Below are 25339 nucleotides of genomic sequence, written 5' to 3' on the forward strand. Positions count from 1 at the left end.
TGTATTGAGTAGAGCTGTGTTTCTGCTGTACCCTGTGGCTTCTGGAATGGCCACTGTGGCTTCCAGGATGTGCTGAGAAGGACCAATGAGGTTTTTCCAACTCTGAAAGTGCCTCTGCTCCCAAATTTGGAGCGCTCGTACTAAAATGAACACAGAGAGCGGTGCTGCAGCTCCTCCCGTTCACTGCTTCCACTCGCTCCCTCGCTTTCCTACTAACAGCAGCTCTAACAATCGTGCTGCAGACAGAAAACGGGCACCATGTAGGTATTACACTTCCAAAAAACTGAACAGCTCGTAAAAACAGAAATGTTTCACAAAAGCTTTATTTGTGGTCACATCTACGGTTGTCATGTCAGTATACAAACAACTCAGTTCAGTGCAGTGCTTCTAATACAAGTCATATAAAGCTGTGGAACACAATGAATAGTGCACTTGATATAAAAATAAATTACACTTTAAAAGCTACTGCAAAGCTTTACATATATAAAAAGTAAACACAAAATAGTTAGTGAGGTCCTTTAAACTGTCTATCATACCCAGGTAAGAAAATTTATTTATGAAAATAAAAAGAGCAAAGGGATCTGTACTAAAACACCTCCCTGATAAAAAGAAATCCTGGGAAGTGACTGAATTATTATCTCAAGCAATGTGATAAAGAGACTCACGTATCCTATCTTAAAAGTGGAAATAATTCCGGCTCTGGCACATGTTCACACAGCAGACTTAAGCTCAGGACAAATTTCTATAATCCAAACAAGTCTCCTCATCCTGAAGGCTAATAGATAGGAAAAGCTTCCAACTTTTGTCTGATCATTCAAAAACCAGAGTGTTTGAATTTTTGAGAGGAAAAAGGGACAAATAATACAGAAATGTCCATTCTTCAACTGCAGAAGACTCCAGGTTTCTAAGCAACCAAAAGGCTGAAGGCAAGATTAATGAGAAAGTAGGCAGGCCTCACAAAGACGCTCAGAGCTGGGAGACCCACGACCACCCTGTCCATGCAAATGAGGACACCAACGTCCAGAAACGTCAGGGGCCTCCCAGCGGCAAACGATGCTGCAGAACCTACCTGAACACTGGCCTGACTCCCAGGGAGCCATGCTGCCACTCCACGAAGCTTGAAGTTGGAAGTAGCACCTGTTTTTGTAAATGAACTTCCCTGGAACACAGCTGGCCGATGCATTTCCTACTGTTTTGCTGCTTTTGTACAACAACAGCACTGCTGAGCAGTAAAGTATTACCTCAGCTCTTTACAGAAAAACTTTGCTCATGCCTGCTCTAAATGAGGAGACAAGAACTTTGCTTCTCAGGACCCTTACTTATGGAAAAATATGGAAGATTTTTCTCTATGTAAGAGACTGTCAAATAATCCTGCTCTAAAATGGTCTCTGAAGCAACACCTGAACTTTCATTCTAGGGCTTATGTAAGAGAAGACGGAGGTGCCGGTTTTAGCCAAAATTGGGAAGCATGAGAGAAGAAGCAGTCAAGACGCAAGGGACAACCCAGGGCTTTCATCCTTGATTGTCCACAGAACTTCCGTGATTATGCAAAAGCAGATAAAGGTGAAAACAGACAGCAGGCTATAAGAAATATTTTTAAGTAGAATTTTTCCTAAAACAATATAAACATCTTAAGAAAGCTGCTCAGGGAATGTCTGAATTTATCAAGCTCAAAGGAATCTGCTCATTCCTTTACTCAGCAGCGCTTCTAGAAGGGCAGGCGCGGGAGAACGGTGCCCCCTTCCAGTGTCTCCAAGAGTGCTACTGTGACAGCAGGGAGAAACAGGGTCTCATTTATCACTTTACAAGTTCTGAAGAAGAGTTGAGGGCAGAAAGCTGAAGCCTATAATCTGATTTTAAGCCCCCAAACCACCTCTCCCTTCCCTGCCCGGACTGTCACATGGCCTGACTTGAGATTCCTGTCCTTTCTGCTCCCCCAAGGCCGGCAGCAGGCACCTGCTGCATGGCTCTGTACTCAGTGTCTCTGGGGCGGGATACACGGCAAGCCCGGAGACGGAGCAGCGGCCGCAACCCAGTCTCGGGGAGCCCCTCAGACCCTCGAGACGCCTCAGGACAACACAAGAAGGCCTGCCACCCTCTCGGCGCCGGCCCCTCCGCTCCCAGTCACAAGTGCCTTCATGGCTGACCCTAATGAGTTACTGGAGTCCAGGGTGGAACTGGAAACTCTGGGAAGAAAGTAACCACAGAGAAGCTGAGCCTGTGGCTAACAGCCTCCTGTTATTTGTTGCCAATCTGGGTCTGTTATCTCAGCTCTAAATCACCTCCGAGCTACTTTCCAAGGGAAGAACACTAACAGCTTTCTAGCTGGAGCGCTCAAATCAACTATTGTTCTTGCTCTCTTTTCAAACATGTTCACATAGTTATAACGTTGCCAGTATTTCTTTTTAGCTGTATTTACTAAGGTGCATGGGAACCTCATTCTAGATAGAGAAAAACTTCCTGCCCACCCAGCTGTCATTGGAAACAGCCACTGGGGCTCTTTGAGCTCACCTGAGGATCCGAGCTTCAGTTAGTTTATCCGAGGATTCAGATGTGCAGGTGGGTTTTAAACTTTTGCAGTGGAAGACTGAGCCCTGAAGGTCACCGACGGGCAGTGCCACCATAGCTGTAACCAGCCTGCCTTCTTATCCAGCATCACCTCAAATCCCTTCCTCTGCTCATATTCTTCACTGACTCACACATATATGCTTCTCTCTCATCACAGAGACGGACTTTCCCCTTCCCTCTCGGACACACTCACAGATATCCTGAGCCCTGCAGTTCTCTCCCCTCCACTCTCAGATAAGCAGAACGAGATCGCCGTCACAGCAACTCTGGGGAAGGTGGCAGCAGCAGACGTGACAGGGAAGTTATTCTACTTGACAGGCACCTACACTGTCAGGGCTAATTCATCATGAAAGTATAAATTTCCATGTTTACCACTTCATGCCAGGACAGAAGACAAAATTTAGCTTGAGGTTTAAATATAGTTTAAGGAAGTCTTTATCAATATTCTAACCAGCAAGAATACAGGTACCTGAAGACACAGAGGTTATAGACTATTTTTAACAACTTATTCCTCAATTTTAAACAGTTTAAAATGAGGCTGGTGCTCGCTCCTAAACTGGCTGGGAAGTTGAGGCCTTCCAAGCTAGTAATGCCTTAGCTGTTCCGTACCGCGGTTACAGGCACAACTTGAACCTTTCAGTACTTCTAGCACTGTCAGCACACTAGAAATCTGATGGCCAGTCCAGCATGTCCCCGGCTAGGCCCCTGGTTCTAGCTGTCACTTACAGCTGCGAGAAAATGTGTTTTACAATTAAGAATTGGCAAGAGCTCCACCAACGAAATTCACAAGCTTAGCACAATGGCTAAGAGGAGGAAGCCAGCAAGAAGCGCCAACTTTCTTTCCTTCACCAAAGTTGTTCCGTGCAAAAGTGGTTTCCAAACTCTACAGCTCCCTGGGAAACAGCACAAGATTAAAATTCCTGATCTTTCCAATCAGACAGTAGCACATGTTTGCCTGAGCACATGACTGTGCTACAGGGAACCCAGGACAGTCCAAACCACAGAGTTTTAAAGGTCACAAAACTGGATGTTCTTTTATGCTGAGCAACATAAATTAACACTCAATTATATACATAATACAGGGCAGAAAACTAAACATCAAATTCCAGGAGGTACAGTTTGATATCAATCCTTGATCACAGGGATTAACAACTATACCAAGATGGTTTCCACACTATCCTCATTCCCAGTAGCAACTGGGAATTCTTAAGTTTTAAAGCCAAAATAATAGTGTTTTTCTGGATGCTGGAATTGCAAGTGGTTATTTTTGCATCTTCGTTATTTTCTATATGAGCATGTACTACTTTAATATCCAGAATTTTTTTGTGTACCAAAAGTGACGAGGAACTTCTAGAAACTTTTTAAAATTAACACAAAATTCCTAACATAAGGTGAGATAGGAGTTCTTCCAGTATGCAGAGTAGTTTCAGACATGGTAGGTGTTCAAGAAACAAAATCCCCCTACTCCCTGATTCCCCATTTCTGTCCTGGTATTTTTGTTTTGTTTCATTGTCTTTAGTTGATGAGTTCTAACTTTATTTAGCCCATATTAAAAGGAAATGAAGTCTATGTCCAAACTGGTAGCAGTGTGGAAGTGACTGCTATCTCCGTCCAGGCTGAAAAGTTACAGTCTATGTGTGTGGTGCATGTGAGTGTTTCCTATAGGGAAGCAGGGCTGAAAAAAAAAAAAAATATGACGCAAAATACACACAGTTTATCTTAACCTTAATGTAAACTTGGGAGTATTAAGATAGCCAGTCCAGTAAGATGTTAAAAGTATGGGAGACATCTGGAAACCTTCTGTATTCTAAACTTCTTTTTAGTACTGTAATAACTGTAAACAAGCTAGGCCTTAATCTACCTACATAATGCCCTCATTAATTTCCTAAATTCCTGATTTCTAGGTATTCAATGGATAAGGGCAACTTCTCTAACAGGCATTCAGATCAAGGACACTTATCCTGATACTAGGGAGAGAAATAACATTCAAAAGGCTATTACTGACTACCAGAGACCTCTGGTTATGGAGGGGTTATGAACAATTACACCCACTAGATGGAGCCAAGAGTTTGAAGGAAGCCACAGAGAAAGTAATTCTCGTTTCAAGAATTGACAACTTCAATACAATTACAGGTAGATACCCTCATTTGATCAAATACGTAGTGTAATTAAGCCCTTCCAGTTGGACGGAAAATGTTTTTCATTGAGTTGAAGTCTAATCTAGGTGAGCTTTTTTAACTCACAAGTAAGGACAAGCTCCTGAACCCAACACATTCCAGCGGAAATTGATTCCAGGACGGACAGCTGCAGAGTGCTGGGCATTCCAGTTATAAGTGAGAAGGAGCCAAACCCTCAGAGCTCAGTAGTCAGTAAACACTTCTGTTTCAAGATGGCTTCTTCGGCCAACGTTGGAACAGAGCTGAAAGGAAGAATGGGTTACTCATTATTCAGTAAAACCACTGGGGTGGGAACAACATGGATTTCTCCACCAGTGCTACATGGAGCAGGTTGACAGTGAAAAACCTAAAGTGACTATGCTGCAGCACCAAATTTAGCAATGAGGCATTTACAGAAGGGAATTTTCTAGATAATTGATGCTTATTTCATCTTGAAATGAAATCTAAAGGTATCAATTTCCCCTACTTCCTTGAATAAAAGGTACCAAACACTCATTTGTTAACGAGTCAGGGTTATTATGAATAGCAAGAACAATACCATGCAGAGCATGACAGCAACCCGCTCAAAAACTACCAAGGTAAGTGGGCACACAATTCTGTGATTTACACAGATAGTCCCAGATGGCTGTGGCTCAGTTCCCACGGCAAGTAATCAGAGTTATGTGAAAAAGAAAAGGCTGTGGGCTCTGCATGAGTGCCCAACAGTCTCTGCCACAGCTGAAGAGCATGCACACAGATGCAAGGATGTAACGTCATCTATTTGGTTTCATGAAAACCTCAAAATATACAGTACAGATGGGGCGCCTGGGTGGCGCAGTCGGTTAAGCGTCCGACTTCAGCCAGGTCACGATCTCGCGGTCCGTGAGTTCGAGCCCCGCGTCGGGCTCTGGGCTGATGGCTCAGAGCCTGGAGCCTGTTTCCGATTCTGTGTCTCCCTCTCTCTCTGCCCCTCCCCCGTTCATGCTCTGTCTCTCTCTGTCCCAAAAATAAATAAACGTTGAAAAAAAAATTAAAAAAAAAAAATATACAGTACAGAGAACACAGTTTAACGTGGTGAAACTACTAACAAACTTTATAGACGAAACAGCCATCATGTGCCACCTCCCTCATTTCTACTACACAGAGACAAACACTTTCAACAGTTTTCTTTTATTTCAGTATTTTCCTTCACTTTTCTGTGTCTCCGGGTCTCAAGGTGTAGTCCCTGGAATTTGTTATAAATGCAGATTCTTAGGCACCACCGAGACATACGAATCACAGACTCTGAGGCTGGAGCCAGTAAGCTGTGTTTTAATAAGTCCTCCAGGTGACTGTGATGCACAACTAGCAAGAGTCTAAGTGGCCTCTTTCTACAATGACTTCCTGTCATGGACTGGCAAGGCTTACCATTCTTATAGCCCACTCACCAGCTCCCCAATCCTCCCTTCCTATCTTTTCAACAGTTGTGGAAACAATTTTGATCACATAGATATTCAGTGTTGTAATCATTTCCACAATGTGGAATATTTCCACAATTGACAGACGTATATTATGTTTTTTTCTTATACAATTCGTTGTTCCTGGACTAAAGAACTGCTTCCTTTTTTGTTGTGACTGTCTGCTCAGTTTTCTGTACTTATTTCTAATTTGTCCCTAAGCTTGCAGACAGAACCATGGATCTCTTCACAGTATGTTCAGACAGGTCATGTAATTGTTTAAACACTGGGGTAAGGCCATTTGTTTGTATTTTTTCTTAGTAATATCCTTCCTGGAACTCTATACCCCCCTCTTCAAATCTGTACAGAATCACTTCTAGACCTGCAGGGCAGCTGTTGCCTTGGAACTTCCCTCCACCTTCCTGCTGGTTAATTCCTGCACCGGTTTCCTGGGTCCCATGTCTTCTTGGATAATCATCTTATTTTGATGGAACACATCTCCAGTGAGTAAGCCCACTTGGGAAGTACATATTTTAGAGAAACTCTATGCTCATTCTAATCTCACATTTCATTGATAGTCTAGATATAAAAACCTAGGTATGGAGTGCCTGGGTGGCTCAGTTGGTTAAGTGTCTGACTTCAGCTCAGGTCATGATCTCATGGTCCATGAGTTCAAGCGCCCCATCAGGCTCTGTGCTGACAGCTCAGAGCCTGGAGCCTGCTTCAGGTTCTGTGTCTCCCTCTCTCTCTGCCCCTCCCCTGCTTGCATTTTCTCTCTCTCTCTCTCTCAAAAATAAACAAAAAAAAATTTTTTTAATCTAGGTGAAAAATAATTTTCCTCCTGAAATCTGAAGGCATTGCTCTATTATCTTCCTACTTTCAGCGAAGTCTGCTGTCATTCTGATTGCCAATCCTTTCATGTACTTTTTCCTCCCTCTCTGAAGACTTACATCCTCTCTTAACTCAGATATTCTGAACAGGAGTCCTTGGTGTTGTCTACTTTCATTCTCTGTGCTGGGTACTCAGGCCCGTTGAATCTAAAAACTCAAGTACTTGGGTTCTGAGAAATCTCCATTTCTTTTACAATTACTCTGTTCTTTTCGGATCTCTAATGATTCATATACTGGACTCCTTGGACCAATCCTCCAATTTTCTCTTCTGTCCCAATTTTCATCTTTTTGTTCTACTTTTTGGGAGAGTTCCTCAATGTATCTTCCACGCCTTCCTTAGATTTTTTTTTTAACATGGTTAATAATTTCTAAGAATACTGTGTTTTTTCTTTTTCATTTCCTGTTACTGTTGCATGGATGCAGCATCTCCTCTCTCATGAAACTATTGTTTTGTGAAGTTTTTGATGTTCACATTCCTTTCTTTCTGTTTCTTTTTCAGTTTACCTGTTCTAATTAATTTTCCCTCAGACATCTGATAATTTTTGGCCCTCTTCGCACTTATGAAGGAAGCACCCATTCCTATTTAAAAGTGAAGCACTGGAATGCCATTTGGAAACTATACACATAAGCACACTCCCTACACTAATGGGCTTGCAGTAGAGTCACCGGGCAGGTTTCCTGGCAATCTCATCGGGGCAGCCACAAAAGTTAGTCTCTGGGAGCCTTTTGTCTTTATTGGTCAGTTTCTCTAGAGAATAATCCTCTTATTTCTCAGCTGAAGACATTTTACTTGGCCAACAACATTCTGGAAGCTGAGAAAGAAGGAAGGTTGGCTGTCTCCCTTCAGTGTACGGACTTTGAGTTACCTCTGCTTCAGCTCAGAGCCTTACTCTAAACAGAGACTCTTCACATCTGGAGCCCCTCTGGCCCAGCTCTTCCACAAAAAAAACCTGCAGAATCATGCTGGCATGGGTGCAGTGAGGTTGGGGGGCGTCTATGCTATAAATCTTTTCAACCAGTCCTCAGATTCTCAGCCCTACCTTCTGCCCCATCTTCACAAATATCTGGTACCTCCAATTCCTGAGCTCTTTCAGGGTTCTGCAGTGGAAATTGGCTGGCTTTTTTATTTTCTCAGTTTCCACCCCCTCCCCTTTTTAGGCCTAGATTTCATTTTTCCCTTCTCTGTGAAGTTGGTTACCATTATTTCTCTGCTTCCACAACCTGAAATCTTTCAACTGCTGTTGTCTTCTCCTCTATTCTTTGTTCTTGTGGTCTTATGCCTTTAAAGTAAAATTTTACACACAGCACCCAAAGTAAATCTGAATCTGTAGAGATGTGACCAGTCATCATTAAAAAAAAAAAAAAAAAAAAATACTAATTATCACACATATATATTGAAGTGCACATAGCATGAGTTTACAGCTTGATGACTTTTTGCAAATTGAACATACCTTTGTAACCAGCATGCAGATTAAAAAAAAACAAGAAGAAAACTGAATTTGTATTCCTCAGTGACTAGTCAGGTCACACACTGTCTTGTATGTTTATTGGCCATCTGGATATCCTCTTGTAAACTGCCCTATTCAAGTCTTGCCAATTTTTCTATTTAGCTATTTTTTTCTTATTGATTTACAATAGCTCTTTATATATTCTAGGTAGGAGTCCTTTGTCAAAGACAGAGAGATAGAGATAAATGCAAAGGTGGAAGGAAGTGCAAATATTTTCTCTCACTCTGTGGCTTCCCTTTTTGAGATCTTCCAGTTACTTCTTTTGGCAAACAGAAGTTCTTGATATAGCCCAAGTTATCATCTTTTTCCTGTATGATTAAAGATTTTTGTAACCTGTTTAAAAAATCTTTTCTGAGTTCTAGGATGTTTGCTTACGTTTTCTTCTAAAAGCTTTATTATTATTTGATGTTTCACATTTAGATCTGAAATCCATCTAGAATGGATTTTTGTGTATGGTCTGAGGTTGGGTCAAGATTAATTTTTTCCCTCACGGATGTTTAATTTGTCCAGGTGATTTACTGACAGATCATCCAGTCTGTCAGTAGCACTGCATAGCACTGCACCACCCCTTTTTCACAAATGAGGTAACTATGTATGTGTGGATTTGTTTCTAGACTCTATTCTGTTCCCCTGATTTATCTTTTTTTTTTTTTGAGGTCTAATTGGCATATTAACATTATATTAGTTTCAGGTGCACTACTGTCATCTTTGATCTCTTTAATTCTTCTATGACTACTTTGTTTTGGGAAGGAGAGCAGACAATCTTCTTTCATCTGTAATTTTTAATTTACAAGTCCTTAAGAACGCATATTTTATTGTGTAAACTCAATTACAAAGCATTATCACCTGGTCCTCTACATGTAATCTCTATTTTTACAGTGGCAATTATTAGGCATATAAATGGTTAGAAAAATAACCTATTAAGATTGTATAAGGTGCTATTTGACAACTATACGTGAGTTCCCCAAGGCAAGTCCCATGTCTGTCTTATTCACTGCTGTCTTCAGTGCTGCCAAACCAGATAAAATCAAGGCCTGGTACATAACAGACATTCAATAAGTGTTTGCTGAGTGAGTGATTATATTAAAGACTGTGGAGATAAGAAAACGACTTAAAATGAAACTATCAATTTCTCTCAAGCTAATCGGCTCTAATAATTTTTTTCACTTAATTAGGAAACTTTTCTCTAGTTAGGAAAGCATCTACTTCAACTGACTTACACTCTCGGCATCCAAAGAAGGTATGAGAAACAGACATAATCAGAAAAAAGTCCGAGGTGAGAATGAAAGCAATTGTACATCTTTTGCAAAAGAGGCACAGTTTTGGTCCTGACAACGAAAAGCTGAAGGACTACATGCCAAGCGAAAGGTCTTTTGAGTCCAGCTTCTGTTTGTGGCATGCGATATGCTGAAATAAGCTTGTAACAGGTGTCAGTACAAGGTGTGCCAGAGCCTCACCTTGGGAATCTCCTATCTCCCTCTTATCTGTGACTCTTCACCTTACTGATGGACAACATAACAGTTAAAGCATGAAAGGAAAAGATATAAATGAATTTTAAAACAAATATAAATTTTTCAAGATAAGCCTATTAACATTTATGAAGATTTCATTAAAAAAAACCTAGTAATAATAAGGCCTACTTCATAATTTTGTAGAAGACTAACTGACAAGAAAATAGAAAGAAACACTATTCTAAATAATAAACAGAAAAAATTTACCCAGTTTCAATTAAGTTGAATTAAAGAAGAACTGACATTACTGCTATAAATATATTAATTTTACTATTTCTTCCTAACAGATGCCTAAGAATTGCAATGGAGAAATAATTTCCTCACCTGGTCACAGCATCCACCAAGAATGGTGCCGGGGCAGAAATCAGCGAGGCTGCTTCTCTATTACCATGTCCCTCCTTCCCCGCCAAGGACGGCACGCTTCCTGCCAGTCCATCAGAAATAACACGGCTCTGCTGAGGGAGAAGACAAGGCATGTAAGCAGGGGTGACAATGCCCACCCGGGCGTCAGCCCTTCAGATCCAAGTCATCTTCTCTAATGATTATGGTCATAAGTAAGACCATCCTGATGGTCATGGCTGTTTGGGTTTGTTTTTTTTTTTACCATCTTTCACCTCAGATTTTTATTTCTGTTTTTGTCAGCATCCTTAATGAGCATTTACAAATAGAAAAATTAAATCACTAGTTTGAAGCCATTAAGTCCAGTTAACAGAACTCTGGGAATGCCCCCACATTTTTAGGGAAAAGCAAGAACCTGGTTTTCCTCAGGCTTTAGCTTTACTCTGACAGGGCAACCAAAAGAAAAAATGCCAATATCATTCACTTACCGGCACAATCCACCGTGGTGTGATCATGGATGTTGAAGATACCTAAAATAAATGTTATATATGTGTTTACTTTTAGGGAAGTCTGATTTTCATAATCATTCTCATAATGCTTTCTTCTACTATGAAATGCACAGCTGTTAATGGTTCCCCCTAAGCTGACACGCACTTTGAATCCAAGATCCTTTTCTATGACACAGATGCCATACTCACCACTTAAGAGGGAATCTCTTTAATTTAAAAATGTTCTACTCCAAGAATGCTGTTTCTACTTTCAGTTCCTTATTAATGGACTTCCCTCGCTCCCCAACCCTGGCATCCAGTTTAACATTTTATTTTCTGACATTTCAGTTCATTGCAAACAATCATAGCCTTCTTGGTAGCATCCTGAACAGTGGATTGCAACTAATCCAAATTAATAGCACAAAAGACATACACAGAAAAACAAATCTGTTTATATACAGGTCATTCCCTGATTATCATGCACACACAAACATTCATACTGCTTCTGACTCACAGGGTCTTTGTTACATTCTTTTTAATGTTTAATTTTCTAGATCTTACTTCTATGTGTAGAATTATAATCTCATGAACTCTTCCTATTTTATACAAAATCAGACTAGTCCCTAGACTGGTGGCCTTAGATTCTGATAGGAAAAAATTAACGTAAGTCCAGGTCTTATTAATAAGTTAGGTGACCACCAGAAGAACAAAAATACAACGTAAGACTTTCCCATCAATATAAAGTAAATGTACTTTTATCACAGGAAATAAAAAGGACAGAGAAAGAGAAAGACTACATGGTAAAGGTAAACAAAAAAATGGTTTGGCAGAAACACATTCTAGAATAACCATAATTACAGTAAATATAAATGGATTAAACTCCATTTATATAACATATAAATGTATCTATGTATATAATATGTATACAATATATAAATTTATATATCTATATAAACTCCATTCAAATAAGACTTAAAAAAAACAAGATAAAAGGGCGCCTAGGTGGCTCAGTCAGTTAAGTGTCTGACTTCAGCTCAGGTCATGATCTTACGGTTCATGGGTTCGAGCTCTGTGCTGACAGCTCAGAGCCTGGAGCCTGCTTCTCATGTCTCCCTCTCTCTCTCTGCTCCTCTCTGTCCATGCTTTGTTTCTCTCTCTGTCTCTCAAAATAAATAAACAACAACAACAAAAAAAACCAAGATGCAGCAAACTGTTGTTCACAAAGGTTCACTTAAAACCAACAGATACAAAAAGGCTAAAAATAAAAGCACAGGAGGTTATATACTAAGCAATATAAACTTAAAAAGAAAGCTAGGGTGTCAATTTTGTATCAGTCACAAAGGAAATTAAGAGAAAAAAAAGGGGCAAAGAAGGACACTTTAAAGTGCTCAAAGGAGTTTGAGAAAGTTTAATTACTGTTAATATACGTGCACCTCACAGCGTATCTTCAAAATACACCAACAACTGACAGATTTAGCAATAGATGAGAAGTGAATTAATCACTAATTGATACAGGTATGAAACACACTCTAGAAACTGACAGAATATTAAAGAGAATCAGCAGATTAATGAATGAATTCAGCAACTCTGTTAGACACAAAATTAACTTATAAATTCAACTGTAAAAAATTAAATACCATTCACGGTATCAACAAAATTGTAACAAAACTATAAAGTCTTTAGGACTTAACCTGCAACTTAAGAAGACTTATAGAGAGCATTTATAGACTCAAATAAAGATGAGAGAAAACACAAGTATCGTGTTCATGAAAGTGAAAAGATTTTACAAAAGTGCCAGGTTTTTTTTTTCTCAAAATAATCTATAAATTTAAAAAAAACTGCATTAAAATGCCAGCAGAATTTTGGGGAAAATCTGCCATACTGATGCTGAAATTTATAAGAACACACGAGATATCAGCACAAAGCCAGAGTAATAAACACAACGGTGGTAGAGCAGAAAGACAGAGCCCACTGGATCAGAAACACACCAACTGGGAAAGGATGGATTATTTAGTAGATAATATTGGGAAAACTGGATCTTTATATGGATGAATGCAAATTTGGGTCATATCGAAACCACAACTGACCTCCTCCCCCAAAACTTCAAACTATTCTAATGGATTAAAATCTCAGTGTGAAAGGTAAAATAAAATTAAAGCTAACAGAAAAGAATACCTTTGATCTCAGGGGATGGGGTGGCAGATGTGGAAGGATTTTTTTCAAACCCTACACCCCAAACAATGAGAAAAAATGAAGAATGAATGGCATCAGAATAAAAGGTTTCTGTTCAGTCAAGGCTACACACCTATTTTACTCATCCATCTCCACAGTGATAGACATAGCTTGCCTCAATCTCCTCGCTACCTGCTAAAATGACACAGTGATAAAAATGCCTCAGATGTGTTAATACACGGATTATGAGAAAATATTTTTAATATCTAAGACTGACATATGATTAACAACTAGACTGACTATACAAGAAATTCCTGAAATCATCAGGAAAAAGACAGGAAACCTGCTAGAAAAATGGGTAAAAGAAATGAATAGGTGACTCACTCACAGGGGAAACTTAAATCAGCAATAAAACAATGGAGGAAATATACCATTTAACTCATGTGAACTGTAACAATGAGACAAACCCATAAAGATGGAACATATTAGACAATCAGATAAAACGCAGTGTAAGGAAAAACTGGTAGGAATGTAACTGTGGGAGCCATTCTGGGGGCAGAGAGCAATATCCAGTATTCATATATGCACGCAATTCAGCAATACTACTTGTGGGTATTTATCCCACACTCTCCCACAGTACCTTCAAAGAAATGTGAAGTTGTTTTTTGAAGTTATATTAGTTGCAGGTGTACACTATAATGATTCAACAATTCTATACATTTCTCAGAGCTCATCAAGGTAAGTGTACTCTTAATCCCCTGCACCTACGTCACCCATCCACCCACCCAACTCCCCTCTGGTGACCACCAGTTTGTTCTCTGTATTTAAGAGTCTGTTTTATTATTTGTCTCTTTTTCCTCTGTTCATTTGTTTGGTTTCTTAAATTGCACACATGAATAAAATCATATGCTATTTGTCTCTGTCTCCCTTATTTCACTTAACATTATGCCCTCTAGCTCCATCCATGTTGTTGCAAATGGCAAGATTTCATTCTTTTTTATTACTAATATTCCATTGTATGTATATACCACAACTTCTTTATCCACTCACGTAATATCAGTCGATATCTGGGTTGCCTCTATATCTTGGCTATTATGAATAATGCTGCAATAAACATATGGGTGCACAGATCTTTTTGAATTACTGTTTTCATTTTCTTTGGGTAAATACCCAGGAGTGGAATTACTGGATCATATGGTGATTCTATTTTTAATTTTTTGAGGAACCTCCATACTGCTTTTAGCAGATCTTTATCTAAATAAATATATGAAAGGGTCCTGGAAGGACACACAGCAAATACAGTAGAATGGGTGCCTCGGAGGAAAAGGGGAATGGAAGTCAGGAATGGAGGTCAAAGGAAAGCAAAAGAAGACAAACAAAAGAAGACCTGCATGGACCTAAGAAGATAGTCTGCTGTGGCCTGAGAGATATAATTTGGACATCTGACTTTAAAAAAATTGGATACTATCCTATTGGTCTTAGAGATATCTTGTCACAAATTTATGTTACATATTTACTAATTTCCAAACTGATCGGAATCTTCGCGCTTTCCAGAACTTTTTCCCTAGCCTTAGTAATAGATATTTCTGCTATAAATTTTAGATTCTTTCTGTCTTTGTTCCTCTCAGGGAAGATAGAACTTTATGATTATAATTTGCACATTCCTTGAGAATGCTAACTATAAATGAGGTAAACATAAAAATATAATAAAAACCCTTCCCTCAATAAAATGCACTTTATTTAATTTTTTTAAATGTTTTTATTTATTTTAGAGAGAGAGAGAGAGCGAGCACACAAGTGCAGGTGGGGAGCAGAGAGAGAGGGAGAGCACAGAATCCAAAGCAGGCTCCAGGCTCTGAGCTGTCAGCACAGAGCCTGATATGGGGCTCGAACTCACATGCCGTGATATTATGACCTGAGCTGAAGTGGGATGCTTAACCGACTGAGCCACCCAGGTGCCCCAATGCACACTTTATTTAAATATCTATAATTTTTTTATAGCTTTACTGTTTTATTTGTACAGTTTTACTGTTTTCAGTGATGAAAAGTTTTGTTGAATTTTTTTTCAGAATACAATAGCCTTCTTAAAGCCAGTTTAAAATTAATGGGAAAATAAAATCTCACAAAAAAACAGGAATACCTGAAAAAAATAAAAATTAGAAAGTACAGAACTTATACTGGCGGGGCTATAATGACAAACTTTAATACAGGAAGTCTTGAATGAGAAAAACATTGTATTCTTAGCTAAGAAGAAAAATTATTACAAATTTGGCAATTTCCTCAAATTAACTTATGAATTTAATGTATTTGCAAATAAAAACCCAAAGGATTTTGGAGGGGTAGGACCTGAAAAAAAATTCTATAATTCTTCTGAAAGAATTAATAAGCAAAAGTAACAAAACAAAACAGTTACATAATGATGCCTGGCTGACCTTACTGTATATCAAAATCAGTTAAAAAGCTAGTTATTAAAAGAGTGTTACAGTGCTAGTAATGGAGAAATCTGTAAGTGTAACAGGACAGTCCATATGCAGAATCTAAAATACATCATCTTCTAAATTTTGATTTAAAATAAAAAAGCATTCTTAATTTTTAGGGAAGGGAAAACATATTAGTGACACAAAAGGGTTGTTTCATCAATTTGATTTTCATCACTCTATCCACTTACGATAGAGTGTACATGGAATAAGGTTCTGAGTTAGGCCCCAGGGATTCCTTCTCTGGCCTTTAGGCCATCTTACATTAATCTTCAAAGTTCCTTTTTTTTTTTTTTTTGTCTTTATAAAGGATTACCATGGCTCAATACTTTTATCTTCTGCCTATCCACTTCTCCAGATTTGTGATTTATTCTTATCCTTTGGTCAAGTCTCTGTTTATTGATCTAAGCTGGTGGTTCCAAAAGAGTAGTTCCCAAACCACATCTGCATCACCTGGAACATGCGAGAAATGCAACTCCTCAGGCCCCAACCCCCAACACCAAATCAGAAACTCTGAAGGTGGAGCCAGTAGTCTTTGATGCACCCTCCAGATGATTCTGATACACACCTAAGTTTAAGAACTAACGATCTAAGCAAACACCCAGCTGAGAGAAAGCACTATCTGTACTTCCAAGCCTTAAGAATGACTTGTAGTTCCCAAAGCAGTTCTTGTCATGTTACTCAGAAGACACTAAATGAGTTATTTGTATACCTTTCATCCCTATGTCTCTGGCAGGAAAGAACTGTTGCTTATTTGTATTATAATTCAGCCATAGTATCCAACAGAGCATCTTCCATACTGCAGTAACAATCAATATGTTCAATGCCAACCATTCTTATGCTCTATATCCTTATTGTTTTAACTCTATATTTATCCCCACAGTCTTCCTCTCATGTTATTTAATATAATGTTGAATAACAAAGAGGCTTATAGTAACATGTGGTTTCTATAAAGTGACACATAAATTCAAAGTGGTGAAATTTTAGTAGAAAGGCAAAGCTAAGTGGTTACTGAAGTATGGCCTCTTATTAAATGAACAGTTTTACTATATGGTTAAAAAGGCAAAATTTGGGGGTGCTTCAGTTGGCTAAGCGTCTGACTCTTGATTTCAGCTCAGGTCACCATCTCACAGTTCATGAGATCAAGCCCTGTGTGGGGCTCTGCACTGACAGCATGGAGCCTACTTGGGATTCTCTCTCTCTCTCTCTCTCTCTCTCTCTCTCTCTCTCTCTGCCCCTCCCCCCTACTTACACACACACTCTCTCTCTCAAAATAAACTTTTTTTTTATTTAAAAAAAAAATTTTTTTTTAACATTTATTTATTTTTGAGACAGAGAGAGAACATGAACAGGGGACGGTCAGAGAAAGAGGGAGACACAGAATCTGAAACGGGCTCCAGGCTCCGAGCTGTCAGCATAGAGCCCAACGTGGGGCTCGAACCCACGGACCGCGAGATCATGACCTGAGCCGAAGTCGGACGCTTAACCGACTGAGCCACCCAGGCGCCCCAATAAACTTTTTTTTTAAAAAAAGGCAAAGAGGGGCGCCTGGGTGGCGCAGTCGGTTGGGCGTCCGACTTCAGCCAGGTCACGATCTCGCGGTCCGTGAGCTCGAGCCCCGCGTCAGGCTCTGGGTTGATGGCTCAGAGCCTGGAGCCTGTTTCCGATTCTGTGTCTCCCTCTCTCTCTGACCCTCCCCTGTTCATGCTCTGTCTCTCTCTGTCCCAAAAATAAATAAACATTGAAAAAAAAAAAATTAAAAAAAAAAAAAAAAAAAGGCAAAGATTGGAATGTAGCAGGAATACTTTTCAAAACAGAAATTCCTTTCCACTTTGCTGTTTTAAGCATATTTACCTGAGGTGTGATTGTGTGGTCAATTAGATTCTCAGTCAGAGATAAAAGCAAGGCATCCAATTCATCTGTAGCATCCTAGGGAAGATAAAAAATACATAACTGTTAAATGAATCATTAACCACCTAACTAAATTTTTTCCGCATCTTCTCAATTTACAATTCTGACTCAGGCCTGCTTGGTGTTAACCTTTAAAAAACTCCAGGACATTCAGGAATCATGGTTATTATAGTGATTCCACTTTTGCTTGAAGGGGAACCAGACTACAATCAGAAGTTGAAAAAGATAAAGTATCATGTGAATTTTTACATAGCTACTCTTTTTAGTGAGACAAAACTCGGGTAAGGTTAAGACCGTCCTGGCTCTTAGTTCTTAGACTTGAAGAGAGAGGTAAAAAGGTTCAGCATAGGAGACAGTGAGTGAAGAAGATGCCTAAATTACAAACACTGCTTTATCCAGATGTGCCAGTACATCACTGTTTACAGAAGAGTACAATATGAACTTCCCCCATAAATGTTAATTAACACTTTTTAATTACTATTTGAAGCACCTTATGGAAGATGCAGCTCTGTACTATAGAAGAGAGAGATAGAGAGACAAGGTAGGTAGGTAGGAAGAACTTAAAGAGAATAAAAGATAAAATTCCAATCTGGAAATAAAAGAAGAATTCAGGGTCTAGTACACATAACAAAAAGGCCCTTGGTTTATACAGTTCTATTTCCACCTATCTGCCTTGAGGCTGTGGTCAATCTCCTATTTATGTCTCAACATTCAACTTAATTTTAATCACACATAGGAAAAAGTTGTTCTCTCACTTCTCACATCTCCCTCCTCTTATATCAACCCTCCCCCCACCACCCCCCCGCCGTGGCCTGGGTGAGTGCCCCCAAACAGCGTGTATCTGTCTCTACCACAATGTATTAAAATACTGTTCCCCAGTGGAATATAAGCAGTTTGAAAAAAGAGGCCGTGTTTCATTCACTTCTGAATTTCTGAAACTAGCGTGTTGCCTGGTACATATTATAAATGCAATAAATCTTTGAATTAAATGTCCTTCTCTGTTCCAAAAAATCTCAGGTTCCACTTCAATTTCAATGACCAACAATGTCAATATGGCTTTTTAGAATTTTAATTAGCAGAAAGGAAGCTCCTGACTGAAGATATTTTAGGTTGGATTTTTTTTAAACCCAAAAGTCTGAAAAATTAAACACCTAAATATTAACTATACATTGTCTTTGGATAGTGGGAATATAGGAGATTCCTAATTTTTTCTCTTTATGAAGGATTTGGCAAATTTCTACAATAAATGCATTTATGTAGTTAAAGAGGTAAACGTTTATTTGCAAGGACAATTTCTTATTTAACTTGCAAATTAAAACACTCAGTGGGCAATGAACTGGGTTTCTCTGATTTCTAGACTGATACAGGTGTGACAAGTGGCTATCAGGAAGGCAGGGGCTGTGATGACCTGGTTATACTGCCAACACAATGATAGGTTGCTGGTGTTTCAATTAATATTTATTTAGTGCCTACTATGTGTCATCTATCATTTGAGACACTAGGGAGGCATAGCCAGCATCAAAAAACAAAAATACAAAGAGCACCTAAAACAAAAGGCCAACAAATAACAGAGAAACTGAGGAAGCCCTGTGATACTCTTGTGAGAGATCTGACAATAGGATTCTCCCTAGAGAACTGAGACTCAATGCTTTTCTTACAGCTTAAGTTCCGGTATCCATCAGAAATCACCAGATGTCTATGATTATACTGCAGGACTCAACTCAGTATGGTCTTCAGAGAAACCTTCAAAAGTAAGGGTTGTTACCTTAAGAACAGAACCATTTGCTGCAGGTGTGGTATGCATCAGAGCAAGAGAATCTTCAGGAAGGGGCACATTATTCTCATTTAATACAGCACTGGAAGAAAAAGATAAATTCACATCATGGAGCACCTATATAGGCATAGGGAGCATTTTCAAAGAAAGGGCTTCAGGAAGAAGAGTAATGCTTCACGTAGAGGAAGAAGAAATGACAATTTGTGAGGGGCGTGATGGCAGTCAGTGTTGCACTCATATGCCTTTGTGAGACCCTTCCCCATCTACCATGTAACAATTTTCATATCCACATCAGACTCATTCACAGATGGATCAAAATGGCAGACTACTTTGCTTCCCTCTTAAATCTTACTGAAGGTTCAGAAAAGATTTATCTTAAAATAAGGCAGATACACCAAAAAGATAAATCAAGTGACTGATTAAAAAAATTTTTTAATGTTTATTCATTTTTTGAGAGAGAGAGAGAGAGAGCACGCATGAGTGGGAGAGGGGCAGAAAGAGAGGGAGACACAGAATCTGAAGCAGGCTCTAGGCTCCGAGCTGTCAGCACAGAACCCAACGTGGGGCTCGAACTCATGAACCACGTGATCATGACCTGAGCTGAAGTCAGACGCTTAACCGACTGAGCCATCCAGGTGCCCCCAAGCGACTGATTTTTAAAAGCTGTTATCAAATACATGGATGGGAAACCTTGGTGGACTAGAAATGAATCAGAATACCTGAGATATGGGAGAACAGTCAAGAAACCAGAGGGAGAAGCCAACACTTAAGGACACAGGCTGCAGAGCTCTGCTGCAGAAGGCAGAAGCCACATCTAGAGTGCTCCAGATATTACAACAGGATTAGCCAGGTGACAGGATGCCAGAGAATCTGCTACCCGAAGGCCTGGCAGGAATCACAGTGGTGTCTAATCCCAGATAAGAATAATGAGAACAGGAGCAGCGTTACAGATGGCTTCAACACCAGGGAGGGAAGGGGGAAATCTAGAGCCAAAGACCGTCATCCACCAGGATAACATATCCAGCAGGAAACCCCAGTCCTTCCTAATGTCACTGAAAAGTGTGCAAACAGGAGCAGTTCCTGTCCAAGCCTACAAGGAGAATGAGAAAAAATGAGAAATAAATCCCAGAGTGAAAAAGTGAAGTGGAAGCTATGACTGTTGCATCCACAACTCTGAGGCAAAAAGAGGCAAGGAAACAAAAAAAGAAGAAATAGTTGTGAGAAACAGAGCAGCAATCACGATGTTTCAATTAACGGATACTAGACATTCAAGAAGATAATGACTTATGATTTTCTAGAACTGAAAAAAGACATAGGTCTTCAGATGGTAAGGCCACCTTGAATACTAACAACAACAAAAAAAAAACTGTTTTAAACCTATTCTTAGACCACACAGTAATGAAAATGAAGAACTTCAAGAATAAGCAAGCAGTAAGCCTAAAAAAGAAAAAAATATAACTTTGTGCTTCAGAAAGAAGAAACAGCTCAGAGGAAAAGATTCAATGTAAGAAAAAGTGAGCATTAAAAGGAGTGAAACAACATGTTTTACAATGAATTCTCCCACACCTTCAAGAAAAGATTAGTCATATGTACTTTACACTGCTGCAAAACATGGAAAGAAGAAGATGAAAAGATTCCGCAGCCATTCTGCTCAGTGTTATGTCATGACCCAGCAAATCCACTCCCATGTAGGTATACACCCTAAAAAAATCCTCACAACATGTGTAAGGAAGAACATGTACAACGTTAATTTGGAACAAACCCTGGTCCATTAATAAAAGAATAAACCGTGACTGACTTAGGTAGTGGCAGTTACAACGAAGGAACTACGGATAATTTTTTAAAATTCAGATATGTCAAAACAAAACCCACTAAATTACATTCTTTAAATGGGTGAATTGCATATTTGTTTATTTATTTATTTATTTATTTATTTAGAGCATATACACACAGACAAGCGAGGGAGAGAGGGAGGGGGAGAGGAAGAGAGGAAGAGAGGGAGGGAGGGAGAGGGGAAGAGGGAGGGGGAGGGGGAGGGGGAGGAAATCTTAAGCAGGCTCCACACTCAGCCCAATGCAGGGCTTGATCCCACAACCCTGGGATCATGACCTGAGCCGAAATCAAGAAGCAGATGCTCAAGTGGCTAAAGCCACCCAGGTGCCCCTTCCCCCACCATAGCATTTAAATTTTATCTCAATAAAGCTGTTACTACAAAAATAAATGATCTGCATAGCCATTTCTCCAAAGTAAAAAAGACATCCAACATCCTCAGTGAATCAAAAGTCAAACCACAATGAGACATGCTTCATACTCACTAGGATGGCTATAATTCTAAAGATGGAGAACAATGAGCACTGGAAAGAATGTGGAGAAACTGGTACCCATATACACTGTTGGTGGGAACAGAAAATGTCACTATTTTGGAAGACAGTTTGGCAGTTCCTCAAAAGTTGAACCTAAGAGTTACCAAATGACTCAGCAATAACCCTCCTGGGTATATATTAATAGAACTGAAAGCATGTCTACAAAAATTATTTTTTGTTGTTGTTTATTTATTTTGAGAGAGAGAAAGAGAGTGCACACAAGCAGGGGAGGGACAGTGAGAAAGGGACAGAGAAAATCTCAAGCAGCCTCCACTCTGTTAGTGTGAAGCCTGATGCAGGGCTCGAACTCATGAACTGTGAAATCATGACCTGAGCCCAAATCAAGAGCCAGACACTTAACCAACTGAACCACCCAGGCACCCCCAAAATTCTCTTATGTGAATGTTCACAGCAGCTTTATTCATAATTGTCAAAAAGTGGGAACACAAGTGTCCATCAATTGATACATGAATAAACAAAATGTGGTCTGTCTACAAAGTGGAATATTATTCAGCCCCGAAGAGGAGTGAAGTACCAATACATGATACACTACAGATGAACCTTCAAAACATTCTGTTAATTGAAAGAAACCAGACACAAAGGCCACATATTGTGTGATTCCTTTACATGAACTGTCCAGAGTAAGCAAATCCAATATGTGGAGAGACTGCAATGGGTATGGTGTTGCTCTTAGAGGTGATGACCACGTTATGGAATTAGATTACTGGTAATGGTGCAAAACTTTGTCAACATACTAAAAAGCACTGAATTGTATACTTATAAAGGGAAAACGTTATGGTATGGAAATTACAACTCAATAAAAAAAGATAAGGAAAAACAGTCTATACCTACTACAGCAAAATGTGAAAATAGTACAAAGCTTGACATTTGGTACACAGACAATATATAATCTCCACAGTTTTCTAGAACCTTGAAATATTAAAAGGAGATACAGTAATTTTTAAAAGTGTGGTATGGCATGGGGGAAAAAAAGATTAGAGAGAAGATTAACAAAAAAGGAAAAGGTCCCGAAATAGACCCAAGCATAAACAGGAACTTAAACACATCTTAAAGGATACATTTCAAATCCTAGGGGGAAATTAGATTATTCAAAATATCAGCAGCCGTTTAGAAAAACAAATCTAGAAGTTGGGAGTACATTCTAGGGTGTTTCCAGCAGTAAGAGTTCAATGCAACTGGGCAGTCCTATCCCCATTATTTTCCTATTAGAAAAAAAAAAAAATTTTTTTTAAATGAAGTTCTAAAAGACTCTAAATAATAACAGTATTTAAAGTGTTGCGGGCCAGGGGTGGCTGGGTGGCTCAGTCAGTTAAGTGTCCAACTCTTGATTTCGACTCAGGTCATAATCTCACATTTCAGATCAAGTCCCATGTCAGGCTCGGTGCTGCCTTGGGATTCTCTCTCTCTCCGTCTTTTTCTGCCTCTCCCTGGCCTGCAATCGCACACGTTCTCTCTCTCAAAATAAATAAACTTTAAAAAAAAATTTAAAAATTAAATGTCGTGGGCCAAATGATTTACTAAAGTTAATTAAAAAGTTAAATTGTAATTCTAGTTTTACCCTGATCACCAATTAGTACGTTTGTTGAATACTAACTACACAATACAAAGCATGCTATATGCTTTAGGGCTATGTTGGTTACAGTACCTGGAACTGAATAAGATTAATCAGGAAACTGCTCACTGAATATATTTTGAATAATGGGAAAAGAAATAGCACTCATTCATTCAACAATGTTTAGCACCAACTAAGCACAAAACACTGGATACACAGTGATGAACAAAACAAATTGGCACAGAGCAGGGGATAAAAGCCTAGCAAAACAAATAAATGGCCTAATACTCATTAAAGGAAAGAGACACAGAAGGGACTTAAAACAGCAAAGAAATTTATGTGAATAATGTAAGAGCCCATAATAGAAAGTTTGTAAGAACAAAGCCACTGTGATAATAGGATGGCACTGAAGTTAAAAGAAATAATATACATTCCTCACCATGCAGATTAAAAACATCTTTAAAGGTCGCTTTTGCTCTGCAGGAGAAGGATGAGAATGTAGAGACTAATTAGAATTATCTCTAGATAATCTAAAACTAGGAAGTAAACAGCTATGTAATGGATACAAGAGTGAATTCAAGCTATCTTTCAAATAGATATCCTGAAATTATTTGGGGATACACTGAAGAACAGGAAAAAAGAGCAAAAAAGCAAAGTTAAGAGGAAAAGAACATCAAATTAATTCAGTCTAACCCAAACTGTACCTGTTTGTGGCAGCATCCTGAGCATGTGCGTTTTTATGACTTAATAAGCTATCTTCTCTTGTAACCTGAGAAAATGAAGAAAAAAAAAAAGTAAATCTTTGTAAGGATACTAAAGTAATAAGGAATTTGCACATCTTTCCAGTAAAAACAGAAATATCACTTTGCTTCAGTTCCAGAGGTAATCATACCTTACATATGGAAATACCAGTACCTCACCTAGTGCAGTCTCATCCATACCCAAATTAATAATCCACACTTCTACTTCAATAGTACACAAATTTACGTCCTTTACTAGACAGCTCTCATGGTGTGTTAGTCAATATATACAGAATCCCAAAAGATTCAATGTCAGAATTTTTTGAATTTACCTGATAAAAAGAAGAGACAGATACTAAGCTGCGTATTTGGCTTTTTATTTTTCCCTGAACACAAAAGGTATGTTAGGAGGAAATTCTAAAATATTTTTCTGAAGGGATCAGTTTTTTCTCTTAACTAGATTGAGGTATCATTTACATAGAGTAAAAAGCACATTGTTAACTTTTTTTTATTTTTTTAAATTTACATCCAAATTAGTTAGCATATAGTGCAACAATGATTTCAGGGGTAGATTCCTTAGTGCCCCTGACCCATTTAGCCCATCCCCCTCCCACAGCCCCTCCCATAACCCTCATGTCTCGGGTCCATGAAATACAGCCAGACCAACACTAAACCATCCTACACACTAGAAAACTGATTGGAGCACACATTTTTAATGTGAGGTTTGATGAATTTTGAAAAATATATACAGGTGCATAACCAACACCACAATCAACATGTGCAACACGGTCACTACCCCCACAGTGTTCCCTTGAGGCTTCCAATGCAAACCCATCAAAAACCCTGACACACGGCAAACAACGAGCTGTATGTCCTATAGTTTTATACACATGGAATCATAATGCCTATCTTTTTAGTGTCTATCTCTTTAGAATAGCATGATGTTTTTGAGATTCACCCATGATGCTCATGTATCACCAATTCATTCCTTTTTATGTGCTGAGTAGCATTCCACTGTATGAATATACCACAATTTGTTTACCTGTTTACCTGCTGATGGACATTTGGGTTTTTCCTAGTTTTTAGCGACTTCAAATAATGCTAAGAACATTCATGTACTAATAACCTGCATGAACCTACGTTTTCATTTCTCTGGGGTACATACCTCAGAGTAGATCTGCGGGGTCATGTAGGAAGTATGTATTTAATACATTGTCAAATGCTTCCTAAAGTGCTTGTAACGTTTTATATTCTTACCAGCAATGTGCACTGCAGGAGTGCCATCACTGCTAACACAGGGATGGTCAGTTTTTAATACTGGCCATTTCAGTGAATGTGTTTTTCAGCACGCATGTGATGCTAGCTGTAGACTTTTTTCGTTGATACCCTTTATCAGGATGAACAAGCTCCATTCTATTTCTAGTTTGCTGTGA

The 25339-nt window shown here is 39.0% G+C and overlaps 1 protein-coding gene across 4 annotated transcripts in view; it reads right to left on the reverse strand.

Moving 5' to 3' along the window:
• Positions 1–307: 307 nt before the first annotated feature.
• The window catches only part of EPB41L5 (erythrocyte membrane protein band 4.1 like 5), a 142822-nt gene continuing 117790 nt past the window's right edge, over positions 308–25339 (reverse strand). For 2 of the 4 annotated variants that reach the window (XM_045479503.1, XM_045479504.1), the window contains exons 20-25: positions 23871–23935; positions 19222–19312; positions 17400–17474; positions 10897–10938; positions 10394–10524; positions 308–4987 (exon numbers count right to left, since the gene is read on the reverse strand). In XM_045479503.1, coding sequence (XP_045335459.1) covers positions 4921–4987; positions 10394–10524; positions 10897–10938; positions 17400–17474; positions 19222–19312; positions 23871–23935 — 471 coding nt within the window. In that variant the 3' untranslated portion in view covers positions 308–4920. Of the gene's footprint in view, positions 4988–8800; positions 10061–10393; positions 10525–10896; positions 10939–17399; positions 17475–19221; positions 19313–23870; positions 23936–25339 lie in introns of those variants that run through there. The other 2 variants (XM_045479505.1, XM_045479506.1) reach the window with 2 other exon arrangements.

This window comes from Leopardus geoffroyi, chromosome C1 (assembly GCF_018350155.1).
Source record: "Leopardus geoffroyi isolate Oge1 chromosome C1, O.geoffroyi_Oge1_pat1.0, whole genome shotgun sequence".
Classification (NCBI taxonomy): domain Eukaryota; kingdom Metazoa; phylum Chordata; class Mammalia; order Carnivora; family Felidae; genus Leopardus; species Leopardus geoffroyi.